General features: G+C 35.4%; 1 protein-coding gene across 1 annotated transcript; it reads left to right on the top strand.

The window, feature by feature from the left end:
- Positions 1–7,599: 7,599 nt before the first annotated feature.
- Positions 7,600–14,869, top strand: EMB1789 (CCCH-type zinc finger family protein). Its single transcript, XM_087322279.1, has 7 exons — positions 7,600–10,701; positions 11,924–12,013; positions 12,940–12,999; positions 13,083–13,244; positions 13,347–13,397; positions 13,475–13,615; positions 14,038–14,869. Exons 1-7 carry the CDS (start codon positions 7,699–7,701, stop codon positions 14,788–14,790), a joined length of 4,260 nt encoding a protein of 1,419 aa, XP_087178405.1. The 5' UTR covers positions 7,600–7,698; the 3' UTR covers positions 14,791–14,869.

The following is a 14,869-nucleotide window of genomic DNA, read 5'->3' as shown; positions in this document are numbered from 1 at the left end:
TTTCTGCAGTATTATTATCTTAAAATCATGGGATGTTATTTTGTATTACATACTATGGAAGATATATCTATATAATACAGTGTTGTATAGTATCATCATCAACACACATTCACACACACATATCTCAAAATGTCAACCTACTCCGCATGGATTTCTGATGATACTATACAACACTGCATTAGATAGATATATCTTCCATGGTATGGAATACAAATATTATATGTGTGTGTGTGTGTGTGTGTGTGTGTGTGTGTGTGTGTGTGTGTGTGTGTATAAATATATGCACTTCAGCTTCTCTTCCATAATAGCATATTAATAATAATCACAAACCAGAAATAGTTCTTTGATCTGAGAAATTACATTCTTTTTGAGCATTGCCCCATGTATCCAAAAAATACAAATTTTCTGAAACCACATCAGATGTCTATAAATAAATATAGATAGATAGATAGATATATGTGCACGTATATATATAATCATGAGATACCAACAGAGAATTTGTTCTTTGATCTGAGAAATCAGCGACAATTATAACATTTCTTATATTGGCGTGCATATGTATTTAATCATCAGAACACGCAGAGAATGTGATTTTTTTCATCTGGAGAAAGCCATTCATACTCCCAAAACTTCTTCCGCCTCGGAAAATATAATTAAATTCTGATCAGTCTCTTCATTATATATAATCATTTGAAAATACAGTTCAGAATATTCTTTCATCTGAGAAAAATATATGTACATTATGGTCAGTCTCTTCATTGTATACTATCACCAGAAACTACAGATCAGAACTTTCTTTGACCTGAGAAATCATTCTGAACATCACATGTGTGTGTGTGTGTACGTAACGTATGTATGTATGTACGTATGTCTATATATGATGTTCAGAAAGCTACGATGACAATGTAGAATTCTCAGATCAGGGGAAAATAAATCTCTGTTGGTTTCAGATGATTGTATCTCAAAGTTTTTCTATCGGGGATATATATAGACAGATGGATATGCAAAATCTATCTTTCAGCGATTTCGTTGTTGGAAAGCCATCTCTGTCTCCATTATATTATCCAATCTAATCTTGTTTTTCTCAGTACTTATATTGCAACCTATATCCTGAAGCATAAAGGTCACCATGTCATTAAGCTCCTGCGTAGCAATATCCATGAAAGTTGGCGTCATCTGAATCTCTTTAGTGACGTTCTGTTTAGCGGGTGATGATGATATTACACTAGCTGCCATGAAACGTATATTAGACTTTGCTGCTTCTGCAACTGATGTAAGGGCAAACAATAAAGACATCAAAGAAGAAGAAAAAGAAGAAGAAGATGGTGATGGTGATGGTGATGTTGATGGTGATGGTGATGAAAAAGAAGATGGTGATGGTAAGGACAATGAGGAGGACGAAGAAGAGGAGGGTGAAACAGAGGAAGAAGATGGACATGAAGACAATGATGATGAAATGGTACAGTTATAATTGGGCATGGAGAGGCTTTCGATCATGGCCGTCTCAGTCTCCATATAATTGGCCATGGCAGGGACTTCGATCATGACCATCTCAGTCTCCATATATTTAAATCACTTGACAATTTGGACCTCTCGATGAAACTTTGGTTCGGAGCGATCCTTCTCCTTATTTCTGTAAATTCTATGATCTAATTATCTACTGGAGAATGGATATGCGTTAATGATCATGGATTTTCGTTGATGGGCAAGCTCTGATTCCTCTTCCTCTTCCTCTTCCTCTTCCTCTTCCTCTTCTTCTAACCTCCTCCTCCTCCTCCTCCAACTAATCAGTATTATACATAGTATTATGCAAGTATTATACACAAAGTATGGTATAAGGACAGCAGATATATTACACGCATACTAAGAAATCATGATCGGATGGTAGAAATTCTTTAAAGATTACAGCATTCTGAAATATTGGCATGATTGATGATGCATCTCAAAGATGGTTCATTAATCTAATCAGAGATTGTATGACACACACACACAGAGTACTCTCCAATGAGGCATATGTCATGGCCTTCATCATCAACAGGGGTGCTAATTTGGTGGTGTCTTCTCTTTGTCTTTATATTGACAGGCCCTTTCTCTTGTAAAAAAATGCCTCTCCCTCCACTAGATTCCTCCACCTCACCATGGCCATCCATTTATATATGTATATATTGTGTATCCCCATTCTCGCGGACATTTCTCGACCGAATTCAGGTCAGGCGGACATTTCTCAACCGAATTCGGGTCGGGCGGGCCTTTCTCGACCGAATTCGGGTTGGGCAAACATGTATATAATTCAGGCGGACATATCTCTACCAAATTTGGTAGGGTGCCCCCCCACGCCACACACACACACAATTTGCGGTCCCTCATTTTTTTCAACCTTGAAATATAATAGTAACAAACACTACGTCGGTTTAACAACCGCTTCTCATCGATGTTGTATGCCGCTAACGTTCCCATTGTTTAATTATCATGTGCATTAGAATCTCGAAAAGAATGTGAAAGTAACGGAGGCGATGAGTATATAAGGTATACGTGCCAACGAGTAAAGAGTTCAAGACCAAGGGGTGAATGAATGACTTTAACCGGGTTCAAAGCTTAAAGCACAATGCAAGTTTTAACCTCTTTATGTTTCGTTTTGCTACTTGTGGACCCTTAAACTTTTTGACGTGGACCATCCTGAGTTTCTTAATGTTTGTTTTAAACTCATATGAGCTCTCTCTATACATTTATTATATCCTCGTATTTACTATTGGTCTAAAGATATTCTCTTGACGTTGGCCAATTTGTCGTGGAATCCCTATATTTGAAAGTAGTTCTCAAATGTTGGAATTATTGCACCAAAATCGTGTGTGATGATGACTTGATCATCGTTATTTTAAATCAAAACTCAAAAAGTATATATTTTGCTCGTGAAATTGAAGACTTATAAATCCTTTGGAAGGCGATGAGGAATGAGGAATGCCACCTTTTTATCAATAACATTCCAAAAATTTGCCCCCTTGAATGTAATGTCGGAGATTTAGACAAGACAAGTACAAGAAATTGTGTTGTAAAATAATAAAAGGACTAAATGATTTTGGTGAAGTGATATGTACATATGAAGTGATGTTTCGGGAGCATTACGATTTGATTATCTAAATCCAGGTAGGTTGAACATGAGAAATGAGCACATAAAAGCATATGGTTCAAAGTGACTTTGACATTATATTCGAAAACAAGTAGAAAAAAACATATTTAAATTCTAGATTCAAACATGCAATGAAATAGAAAAAAGAACATTCACATGGTGTTCCATATGTTTAATGTAAATGGACGGTACAAGGAATAATAACAAGATCATGAACCATAGTTTTGGGAACTTGTCTCATTGAGTTATCATAATCTTCTAAGGTGTGGCATGCATAAAGAACACTTTGAATTGAATGATATGTCATTGTTAACAATGTGAATGATTGATTTGTCCCGACTCCTTACATGAATAGAAAACATAGGGGGGTAACCTAGTGGCCCATATCAAATGAAGGATGAGTCATGTTTATTGATAGAGAAACTAATATGTTTAACTATTTATTTCAAAAGTGATAAAAACTTGTAATTTCCATGGCTCGATAAATAAGGTTATCAATACAATTTTATCATTGAAATCATAGTTAGCTAAAATGATTCGTTTCAAGGTAAAAAACTCTTGTCTAACATTTGTATGATTACTTCCTCAATGAATCTTTTTATGGCATTGTTAGATGAAGAGCACAATTGGAAGGATTAAGGTATATAGTAATCACTCGATAAACTTGTTACGTAACTAGTTAGAGCTTGAAAAGAAACAAGTTAATATCTTTGTTGTGAAGCTTTCCTTCTCCAATATGAGGAAGTAGAAGTTTATATATCTACATGGTATAAACACCACCAAACTACCAGATAATCCAATGACGATGACAGTGAAAGTGAAAATATAATGTTCTTGATGTTGACATGAGTAAGTGATGATGCACAATGCACATAGACAATATATGCAAAATGATGTCTCCTTATAGAATTTATAGAATGAACATGCATGTTCAAGAAACAAGAGACTTCGACCTAGATAACACATCAAAGAAAGTTGGAGATGGCCATTTTCTTGTCATGAAAAAGTGTACATTGTAATATATGTAGAAAATTTGTAATCTTGAAAAAACACACGTGCTTTGTGGACATGCAATATAGGAATACCAACCATAAGATGCAAGGATACTTCATCTTGATACGTTCTAGATCTATCTATAATGTGCACTAAGATCATTTACAAGGAATTCATCCTTCAAGACATCTTCATCAGTATTACAATTTACAACAATTAGAATGTCTAATATAGTCAATATGTTGTCTTTTCTCGAGGAGGAAGAATTCGCGATGGCCCAATTTACAATAATCCAAAAACTTAAGCATAAGCTATACCACCAACATTGATTGAAACTTGACCATTGATGCTAATTTGCCTCATATCCTAAAACATAGATTCAAACCCACACAATATAATAATCACTTTTTTGTGTTATTATTTGAGACTAAACATCGAACCTTACACTCAAAGTTGTTATCTAAGCCTAAACATGAAGCTTATACTTAAACTAAAGAATAAACTACCAACAAGTGGAAGAAAACCTTAAATCCAATCATATAGTTGCCATTTCTATGTTGAGAGTATTGGAGTTTGGATGATAACAAGGTATCCTGGCAATCTCTATTACAATAGAAATATTTCAACACAGATGGTCACTAAAAGAGCAAAGAGAGAGAGAGAGAGAGAGAGAGAGAGAATACACATCTGTGTTGTATGGGGACATTGTCCCAAGAGGAGATAGAGAAACGTCATCTAGTTTTGCAACACTTGAGAGTGTTTCCCTTGCACTATCACTATTTATGAAGTAGTGAAGATAGCAAGGGTTTTATTGTCATCTTGTTTTAATAACAAACATTGATTTACGAGAGAGACAGACAAAATACACCAAATAGAAACAGAGGGTTGTGCTTGACCTTCACACAAATAATAGTATACTGTAGGATCTTTCACGTAGTGATCAACATTCACTCAATTGACCACACAAAAACTCATACACAAGCCACCACTCTTCAAGCCTCTTTTCTCCGTCTTATATAATCAGGGGGAGGATTCACACTAATTTGACAAGTTTTCCTTAAAGTGTCCTATTTTCTACAGTCTCCCACCAAAAGGTCACAAATGGCCAAGAGTTTACAATGTCTCTCTCTCCATGCTTATATGTAGGATTATCTTTACACCCTACACATGTAGGTACCATCTACAACTACCTAATGTAGGCATCTATAAATAAGCAATTTTGTTCTTCTTGTAAATAAATGAGTTGGTTTTCCTATATTGTTTCTCGAGTTCAACATTGTTTCCGATTCAACTTCTTCTTTTGTTAGAGAGTTTGTAAAAATGGAGCTTATTGGTAAGAAAGTGTTAGAGCTAGCTACTAATGTAAGCATATGATAAGGACAATATAAATAGAAAAATAAGAGAGGAGAGAGAAAAAAGGGTGTCGATCCACTCGATCACCCCCGAGCGAAGGATCAAGACGGACTTGAGCCTCCATCGGCGTTCCATACCATCGTCGTGGTGTTGTGGCGTACTTGGTATTGGCGCGCTCACTACAAGAGTTGACCCACCACAGGGACAGAATTTCGATGTAGTCAAGAGATATCAAATGAGGGTAGCTAGGCCTCATATTTATAGCCAAACCTAAGAGTTTGACCCCCAAGCAAGTTCACACTTGGCCTAATGGGTTGTCCCAATCCCAAAGATTAAAAGTAATCCTTCCCTTCTTTACGCTCTCATTTAACCCTCACACTTTATCCACGTGTATAGAATACTACGGTAAAACTTACCACGGGATATTATATGGTCATGCCTGTAACAGAAAGAATACATGTATCATGCATATTCTATTTAAGCTAGCTTTACCTTGCAAGCCAAATTGTGGCATTAGAGCAAGAGATGTAGAGGCTTATTGGGGATTGATGATCTTGTAAATTCACTCTATTGACAACTACCTTTTACTAGCTCATAGAATACTCCAATATTAAGGCACAAATACTTATTGCTACTCTTGTATTGAACCAATCAATTTAACCACTTGTTTAGATCATGATCCATCCCATACTCAAATCCTTATTTGTATATATTTTTACATCATCCTTACATTTTGCCTTGATAGAGGATCATGTAACTTGTTACATTCACCCTCTCCACCACCGCATTTTGGTGGTTCATAGAGTTTGATGTCATCATAAGGCCTTCAGTTGATAAAGCATCAATTCCATGATCTTAGATACCGTGTTAGGTATCTTGATCAATTGGTTGGAGCATTTGTCCCGTTATTGAAATGATCTTCAACCATACATGTTAATATTTTTATTGTTGCATTTTACCATCTTGACTTTATCACCTTAGCCACCACTTTTTGGTAGTTCCTGAAGTACTAAAGCAAAATGCAAATAACTATTTGATATGTTGAGATATCAAGCTCAACTTAGTTTAGCCATTTGGTTAACCGCGTAACTTAGTAGTTACCTAGATAGAATGTAGTTAGTGTGTTGACCTTGCACATGAGATATATCTATACCTCATTGAGGATATCGTTGTATTTTGATGCTTATTAATATAGAGGAAAGGTCTTTAGCTACACTCTTGTTAATCATCCCCCATTTTACATTATCGTTCATAAGTGTATCTTCCTCTCTCTCTCTTTCTCTCTCTTCCTCTCACACACATACGCACAAATATCACATAATCTTCCGCTACTTAACTACTCACATAATTAGTCACTAATTAACCCTAGTTAATTACCTAATTATTAACCGATACCAATATAAGATGGCCTCAAGACCTCTCATATTGCCGAGTCAAGTAATAGAGTTGATTAGGCCAGGTTCTCCATCCCCAATGTTCTCGATGTGTAATTATAAACTTCCCTTAAGTTAAGGCAATATAGTTATGGGAAATTTACTGGAACAAAGTCATGTTTTCAGTTTGCATGGTCAGAGTATTGGCTCCAAATCACATGAATGTTCACAGTAAGCCTATAATTCAGAAAACTTGTAAATGACTATGCGCACACGATTAATTTAGCAACGTTTCATTAGCCAATGAGTATTTATCTGGATGGAAAACCAAAAGCAAAAAGTTAAACGTGTCATTATCTTAATCAGGTTGGTATTTTTGCTTGACGAGTAGAGAGCAATCGACTCATTTCGCAAGTATCATCATCTACTCTTCAAAAACTTGTGAAGGCTATGTACGTATTTAAAACGTAGAATTTTTCGAAGACACTACTACTACTACTACTACTATTACTATTACTATTACTACTACTACTACTATTACTACTACCTTGTCACTACTACTACTACTACTACTACTACTACTACTCTACTACATGCATGTAATTCAATGAAAATTTTGGAGGAAAAAAGGAAAGTTTAGTTTCTTTGAAGTTATTAATCCATGTTTAGATATGTAATTAAAGATAGTAAATTTCTCATATAATTAACAAATTAATACAATACTGGTTTTTTTCTAAATATCTACACAAACTAGGCGCTTTGAAAAACCTCTCAGAATCTGTGTCTGCACAAAATTAGGGTTTTTCTACCTTTCTTCTTCTTCACGCCGCGCAGATCTCCTCTGAACCGAGGATGACTCTAGCTGAGGATGAAGGAGATGGAGAAGAAGAAGATTGTCGGAATATTTCTTCAGCTCCATCCCCATCACCATTACCATCACCATCACCATCACCATCAACATCAACATCGTTGCATTCTTCTCCAGTGATTCAAGATTTTATTCCGTCACACAGGTTGCGAGACCGATTCCTGAAGTTCACAGAGTTTCTCTTCGCTAATCTTGGAGAGCTGAGCAAACCTCAGCTTCCATGGCTTCCTCCTCCTCCTCTCACTTTCTCTCATTGCTCAGGTAAGAACAAGAAATCCATCAAAGGGCGTCTTCCTCATCGAATTGATGCCATCTCTGCTTCTTTATCTTCACGTTTTAGCGATCGTATTGTTGTGAATATGAGTGATGATGATACCATTGTGAGGTCTGATTCAAAAATGTTTCCTTTCCAAATGCACTCTGATGGCGAAATGCATAACGATATGGCTTCTAGAAAGGGTAATACAAGCTTTAATGGTGAAGTGCATCTTGATACGTCTTCAAACATGGATACCATCAAATCTGATGGCGAAATACATCACGATATGGCTTTGAAGCTGGAGAATATAAACTGTAAGGGTTCAGGTTTTATAGATGTCATCGAAATGAATACTGATGTTCCTTCTAAGACGGATGTCATTGAAATGAATACTGATGTTCCTTCTAAGATGGATGTCATTGAAATGAATACTGATGTTCCTTCAAAGATGGACACCATCAAATCTAATGACAAAATACATCACGCTATGGCTTTGGAGCTGGAGAATATAAACTATAATATATCAGGTATTATAGATGTCATCGAAATGAATACTGATGTTCCTTCTAAGATTGATGTAAGGCGCAATGACCCACAGAGAAATGATGGTTTACACAGAGAAGTATTATGCAACCAAATGGACATGAAGCATGAAGATAGAACATTCTCTAATGGGGATTTATCCAGAAATATTTCATATAATCAAAAAGAAATTTTTGATATAAGTGGCATCGATGATGTCTTTTGTTCGAGTATTGATGATCAAGTGTTTCATGTTGAATTGGCTGATATGCATGATGCGAAATCTGATGATATGAACTCCAAGACAGATAATATAAGCTGTAGTGGCTCACATCATGTAGTAAACGTGGATATACACACCAAAATCTTATACAACCAAGTTGGGAAAGATAACATAACTCATGATTATGGGGATTCACATAATGATTCACATAATGTGGCACATGTGGATATTCATAGGGGAGTGTTATGCAACAATGTTGATAAAGAAAACATAATTTCTGATACTGGTATAAACAGAGAAATGTTATGCAGCCTAGTTGAAGAAGCCACGATTCATGATAGTGGAAATGCATGTAGTGGCTCACGATCTGCGACACTTGTGGACATACACAGAGAAATTTTATACAAACAATGTAATAAGGAGAATGAAGCCAACATGCTTTGTAGTGGTGATGTATGCAGTGAAATTTCGCATTTTGTGGCTCCTGTGGATATGCACAAAGAAGTGTCTTGGAAACCAAGTGATATGCAGAATGAATTCAGCACGATTTGTAATGGTGATGTATGCAAAATTTCACATCTTACGGTGCATGTGAATCTCCACAAAGAAATGCTATCCAAACAAAGTGATCTGCAAGATAAAGAGGATGTGATTCATAACAGTGATGGAGGTGAAAGTTTGTATCCTACTGTATCTATGGATATACATAGAGAAACTTCATCAAAACAAGTTGATATGCAAGATGAAGAGGAGATGAATCGTAATATTAATTTATGTAATAGTTCACATCTTGTGATACCTGTAGACATACAGAGACAAAGGTCATGTAACCTAACAGATATGGAGGATAATATTAACATGATTCATAATGGCAGTTTATGTAGAGATGAGGTGCCCTTAGGGGTTAATGAAGACAGTGCAAAGAATGATGTGTCATGCTCTTTGCCTTTTGATGATACTGTTATACTGTGTAGCAATGTAGATGATTCAAAGGGTGTTCCAGGGGGAGAAATTTCCTGCATTCAAATAGGACATGAGGTATCTGTCGGGACATTTGAAGGGGATGAAAATAATGAATCATCATGCTCTTTGCACTGTGATGATATTCTTATACAATGTAACGATATGTGTAACTTGAAGCAAAGCAATGGAAATAATAGGGCATCTTGTTCTTTGCACTGTGAGGATATTGCTATACCATGTAACAATGAGGACAACTCAATGGAATGCAATAAAAATAATAACATCTCTTCTTCTTTTGCTTGTGCTGATATTGCTATACCATGTGAAAAGGAAGGAAGAGAAGTTTCATGCTTTCAAACAGAACATGAGGTGCCCTTAATGGTTTACAGATGCGATGAAAAGAACGAAGTATCATCCCTTTCGTCGTGTGATGATTTTTTGTTACCATGTAGCAATGTAGATGATTCAAATGAAGGAAAAAGTGGAAATACTGTACATAGTACTACTCTAGAAGATAATGATGATCTTGAAGAAGGTGAACTATCAGAGAAATGGATTGATAACGACTCATTACAAGAAGAGAACAACAAAAATGAGGTTGAAACTCAGACAAAAGATGCGCCTGAGTTTTCCAAAGAAAATTTTAAATTGCCAACGGATGATGAAATGGACATGCCAATTGGGTTTTTCTTGTCTCGTTATTATAATACACGTTCTGCAAAGAGAAGAGATGGGCAGCTATTCAACCAGAAGTCTCCACAGACTGATATCAGTAGTGTAAAAAAGAAGAAAGAAAAGCCAAACAAAAAAAGAAAGGCTGATCATAACAATGGTCAATGTTCGGATATCAAGAAAAAGGCCACAGGTAGCAAAGGAACAGCTTTACAAAAGGGAAAGAAAATGCCATCTACAAAGGCTGATGCTGATGTGATCACCACGAAAGACAGTTCTCATTGTACAAAACCAAGGTCATCTTCAAAAGAAAACGAAGCAGCAAGGGAGACAGAGGCAAGCAAGAAGGTAATTGGCAAGTTGTTATACCAAAGTGATTAGAAAAGTTCACTCCTAGATTAATATTTAATTTAGGGAAATAACCAGGCATTACTTTGTTTTCCTCAGATGCCTTTGGAGGAGGATGAATTTACTATTTGACTGCATATAAAGGATACTAAGAACTTAGGGTTTTTTAGAAAATAAAGAAAAACTTGGGTATTTTGGGTTTTAAAATTTTCCAAGTATATCTCTTGTTAATACTTTAGATTATGACTGACTGATTTATTTATGCCTTTCTGATTATGGATGAGTGGTAAAGATGTTTCATGCATACTTCATTCTATCTATTTAATAACCCGTGTAAATCATTCATTGCATATGGAAGTCATGATGTCTATTAGATGGTTCAATTTACATAGCCAATGATAGGTTTGGGCAAATTCATTGAGTGATCTGTAATTTTCGATTAAGTAATATTTAGGTAAAAGAACTCTGAAATACTCGCAATGTTTTTTATTATTTCCCCAAATATTACTATTTTGTTGTATCTCGCAGCTCTCTTTTTCAGTCACTGAAAGGGAAAAAAGGGCGGATGAATTGATGACATAAGCCTACAAAGCACATGTTATTAAGAAACAGAGGATAGCATAGAATTGGTCGAAGATCACATATAAATTGTTCTTTTCGGAAATAATTGAAATTAGGGGCAGTTAAGGAAATAAAGAAAAACTATGAGTTACTTTGGAGCTTTTCCCTAAACTTTGACTTCTAGTTAGTTGGGAGACATGACTGTTTTCGTGCATTGCATGATGTTTGGAATTCTCTTTGTAGGATGGAAAGTTCAGGAGGATTTTGGGGAATTATAAAGGATGTTTTTCCCTACGACATTGGTTGTTTCTGATGGCTCTATCGAACAACAATTTAGTTGCTCATTTGTGTAGGGGTAAGTAGGTGCTGACTGCGAACTATGAGGTTTGATGATCGGTGAGGAAGCATTTATAGGTATTAAGTTTTCATTAGGCACTGTACTAAACCCATTTCTTTTTCTAGGCATTTTTATATAAATTTGTTGTAATAATTCAGTGTTCGCTATGAGAGATCACAAAAATTCTGGGTACTAAAATGCACAAAGTTATTATTCTTTTCTGTATTGTTAAAGACTAGAAAAAAATGCCATCCCATAATGGAGAAACTTCGTGATTGAGACACATCATGGTGGTAATATTTTTCTTTATTTTGTGTTGAACAGAGCGTGAAGGGCCTTTTATCAAAGGCGATTGAAGAAGAAGTTGGTCTCTGGACCACTGATGCTGGAGATGATCAAATTTTTTCTATCGAGGTTACTAAATAAAAGATTATTATGGTCCGACTATTTTAGTGTTATTTGTATTGACGGTTTCAAACTTATACTTGTGCATGACATAGTTTACTTTTTTAACGTTGAGAAATTTTCTAATGTTGGCTACTATTCTTTGTTGTTCTAATTTAATTTTATTGGCATTTGGAAAAAAAATGAAATCTATCGCATTATTTCATGCTTTCATATGCCTTGTATGTAATGTCATGGATCATGGTGATGGGTTAACACGGTTCCATGCTTTCACCATGGACTGCTCTACATGGAGCATGTCTTTGGACATCATGCTTTATCTTTGATGTGCTTTTAATACAATTCTCCATGGGTCCATTATGCCTACATATTGAGCCCATGAAACATGAAATTCGAGATTGTTCTGATGAGACCATCATCATCATATCAATATGATTTTATACCCCTTCCTTGATATAAATGTTGCAATTCATTTTATGAACATATACTTCTGATTCCAATGATCTTTCCCTCCTGTATGTGCATTTATATGGTTGTCAAACACAGGTTTATCAGATCAGTGAGCTCTATGTTTTATAGGTCATGCATGTATCGATTTTCATAACAAAAAGAATGATTACATGTATTCCATTAGTAATATTGGTCGTGGATTTTTTTAAAAACATATTGGCATAGTTAAAGCTTACATTGTTCTTAACATGATCAAATTAAAACTTATGTAATGATGCTAGCATAATACAAAAAGTTATTTAATTAACTTTGCACTAGTTAAAATCTTAGGTCAGGTTTGACATGTTAAAGTTTTTCCCAATTTGGTACAATTAAAGACTACTTATTTTGGGAAAGTTGAAGGAGAAACCTAATTAGACATAGTTAAGAAACCCTAGCTTAATTTGGATGTCATATTAAGATGAATCCTCGTCATATTTGTACAGGAGGAAGTTAGAAAGAAGCCGAAAAAAAAAATCTCTGCTGAAAGGAGGCAAAAGAAACAGGTAAGCAATCAATACTTATGGTTCATTTTTCTACAAAAATTTGAAAAAGAATATGTTTGTTTAAATTTCATTTTTTAATGCAGAGAGCAAAGCATAGAAGAAATGCACAAAAACAAGAAAAAAAACAAGCGGCACTAGGCATTCGGAAAGTCAGTTTTAAACCTCCCCCTCACCCCCTACATGCCATTAAGAAGGAAAGAGAAATCAAGTTCTGCCAGTTTTATATAAAAGGAAAATGCAACAAGGTGTGTGAAATATCTCCTATGTACCCCTGAATTTCAGTATATTTTATAGATTTATATGGACAAGAAGTTAAAGTAGTTTGATGTGTTATTGTTTATCAACAGGGTGTGGATTGTTCTTTCTCACACAATGTTGTGCCTGAATCAAAATCTAAGGTGAGGCATGATTTTCATTATCAAATGAAGTGTTATGGATTAGACATAAATTGCTAATTTAAGTCATGGATGGTCAGATGTGCAAGTACTTTAAAAACAATTGCTGTCTGAAAGGAGAGGACTGTCTATTTTCACATGCATTATCAACCTTTCCTTGCAAGTTCTTTCATACTCGAGGACACTGTTTGGATATGGAATCATGCCGATTTTCTCACGAGGTACAACTATTAAAAAAAATTATGATATTTCAAGTTATTGCTTTGGAAAGCTCGTTGTTGTGGGATTCTTTCGTTATTTTCCTAACATTACTGATTTCTCATTATTTCCCCAAATGCCCTCTCTCGCCTGTCTTCAGTAATATATGTACATTTTGAGCAACTACATGATCAATTCATCCCCATATATACTATTTTAGCAATTATATGTTCAATTTATCCCCGTAAATCCTTTGGGGGGGCTTAGCAGGGCTATTTGGGCAAATAATGAAAATTTAAGGGCAGTCTGGCTAGTAAAGAAAATGTTAGGTGTAGTAGGGAGTTTTTTTCCTATATGTTTTGTCTAGTTCATTCTTCTGGTTTATTTTCAAAAAAATTCTTTATATAATTGTAGTTAATTTTTTCCTATATGATCTATTTTGCAGCCAATAACCGAAGATGAAAGACAAGAACTTCTCAAGACCCTGGAGAAGGATCGACTTCGCCATGAAAAATTAGCAGCCGGTGATTGTAAAGTTGCCATAGATGCCAACTCAGGGATGGATACACTGAGTTTTTCTCCTGATTTCCCATCAAAATACATACCGGAGGAGAAGAATGACTGGTTTGCTGACATCTATGATGTTGAAGCTACCAAGGATGATGGATACTTCCCCGAAATCAATTATTCAGTTGGTGATGATAAAGGTATTGGATACAATGATAGTGATTCTAGTGCAATGGCTCTGATCAATGATAGGAAAGAAAAAGCTATGGAGATATTGCAAGCATCATTAGAGGCGAATCAACACATTTCCAAGAGAAAGTTTACCACTATAGGTGAGGAATCTATGATGTATAATCCCTCATCCCAAGCCCCACCAGCAACACAAGATTCATTTGGAATTCCCTTGTTAAGAGCTCCTAAAGCGAGAACTATGGAGACATTACAATCAACATCGAGAAATAATGAGATGCTGTTGGGATTGAAATCCTCTCCCATTTCTCAATTTGGTTCATCAACTGAAGACAAGAAGAATGAAGAGAGTAGAGAATGTATAGGATCTAAGGTATCTGTTTTGGATGTGTCCATGTCATCATCGTTATTATTAGACAAATTTCTGAAGCCTAAGGAGATCAAAACTAATAATAAATTTACAAGTGTTGATAGTCTATTAACCAGAATATTGAAAGGATGAAATGAAGAAGAGCCATTTTCTTGTATAAAATTTATCCTGATGATGCAAATGATTGGAGTTTTACTCCCGGCTTTCCTTC

This window comes from Azolla caroliniana, unplaced genomic scaffold, assembly GCF_043228905.1.
Source record: "Azolla caroliniana isolate FFs.n. ecotype wild unplaced genomic scaffold, voAzoCaro1.0.p SCAF_1, whole genome shotgun sequence".
NCBI classification, from domain to species: Eukaryota; Viridiplantae; Streptophyta; class Polypodiopsida; order Salviniales; family Salviniaceae; genus Azolla; species Azolla caroliniana.
Note: the sequence above shows the minus strand (reverse complement) of the source record. Positions and strands in the feature narration are given on the sequence as shown.

Excerpts from the sequence above, each read along its gene's own strand:
- EMB1789 (XM_087322279.1), top strand. The coding sequence starts at position 7,699 with ATGACTCTAGCTGAGGATGAAGGAGATGGAGAAGAAGAAGATTGTCGG. Across the intron at positions 10,702-11,923 it reads AGACAGAGGCAAGCAAGAAG|AGCGTGAAGGGCCTTTTATC; the intron begins GTAATTGGCAAG and ends TGTGTTGAACAG. Across the intron at positions 13,245-13,346 it reads TAAAAGGAAAATGCAACAAG|GGTGTGGATTGTTCTTTCTC; the intron begins GTGTGTGAAATA and ends GTTTATCAACAG.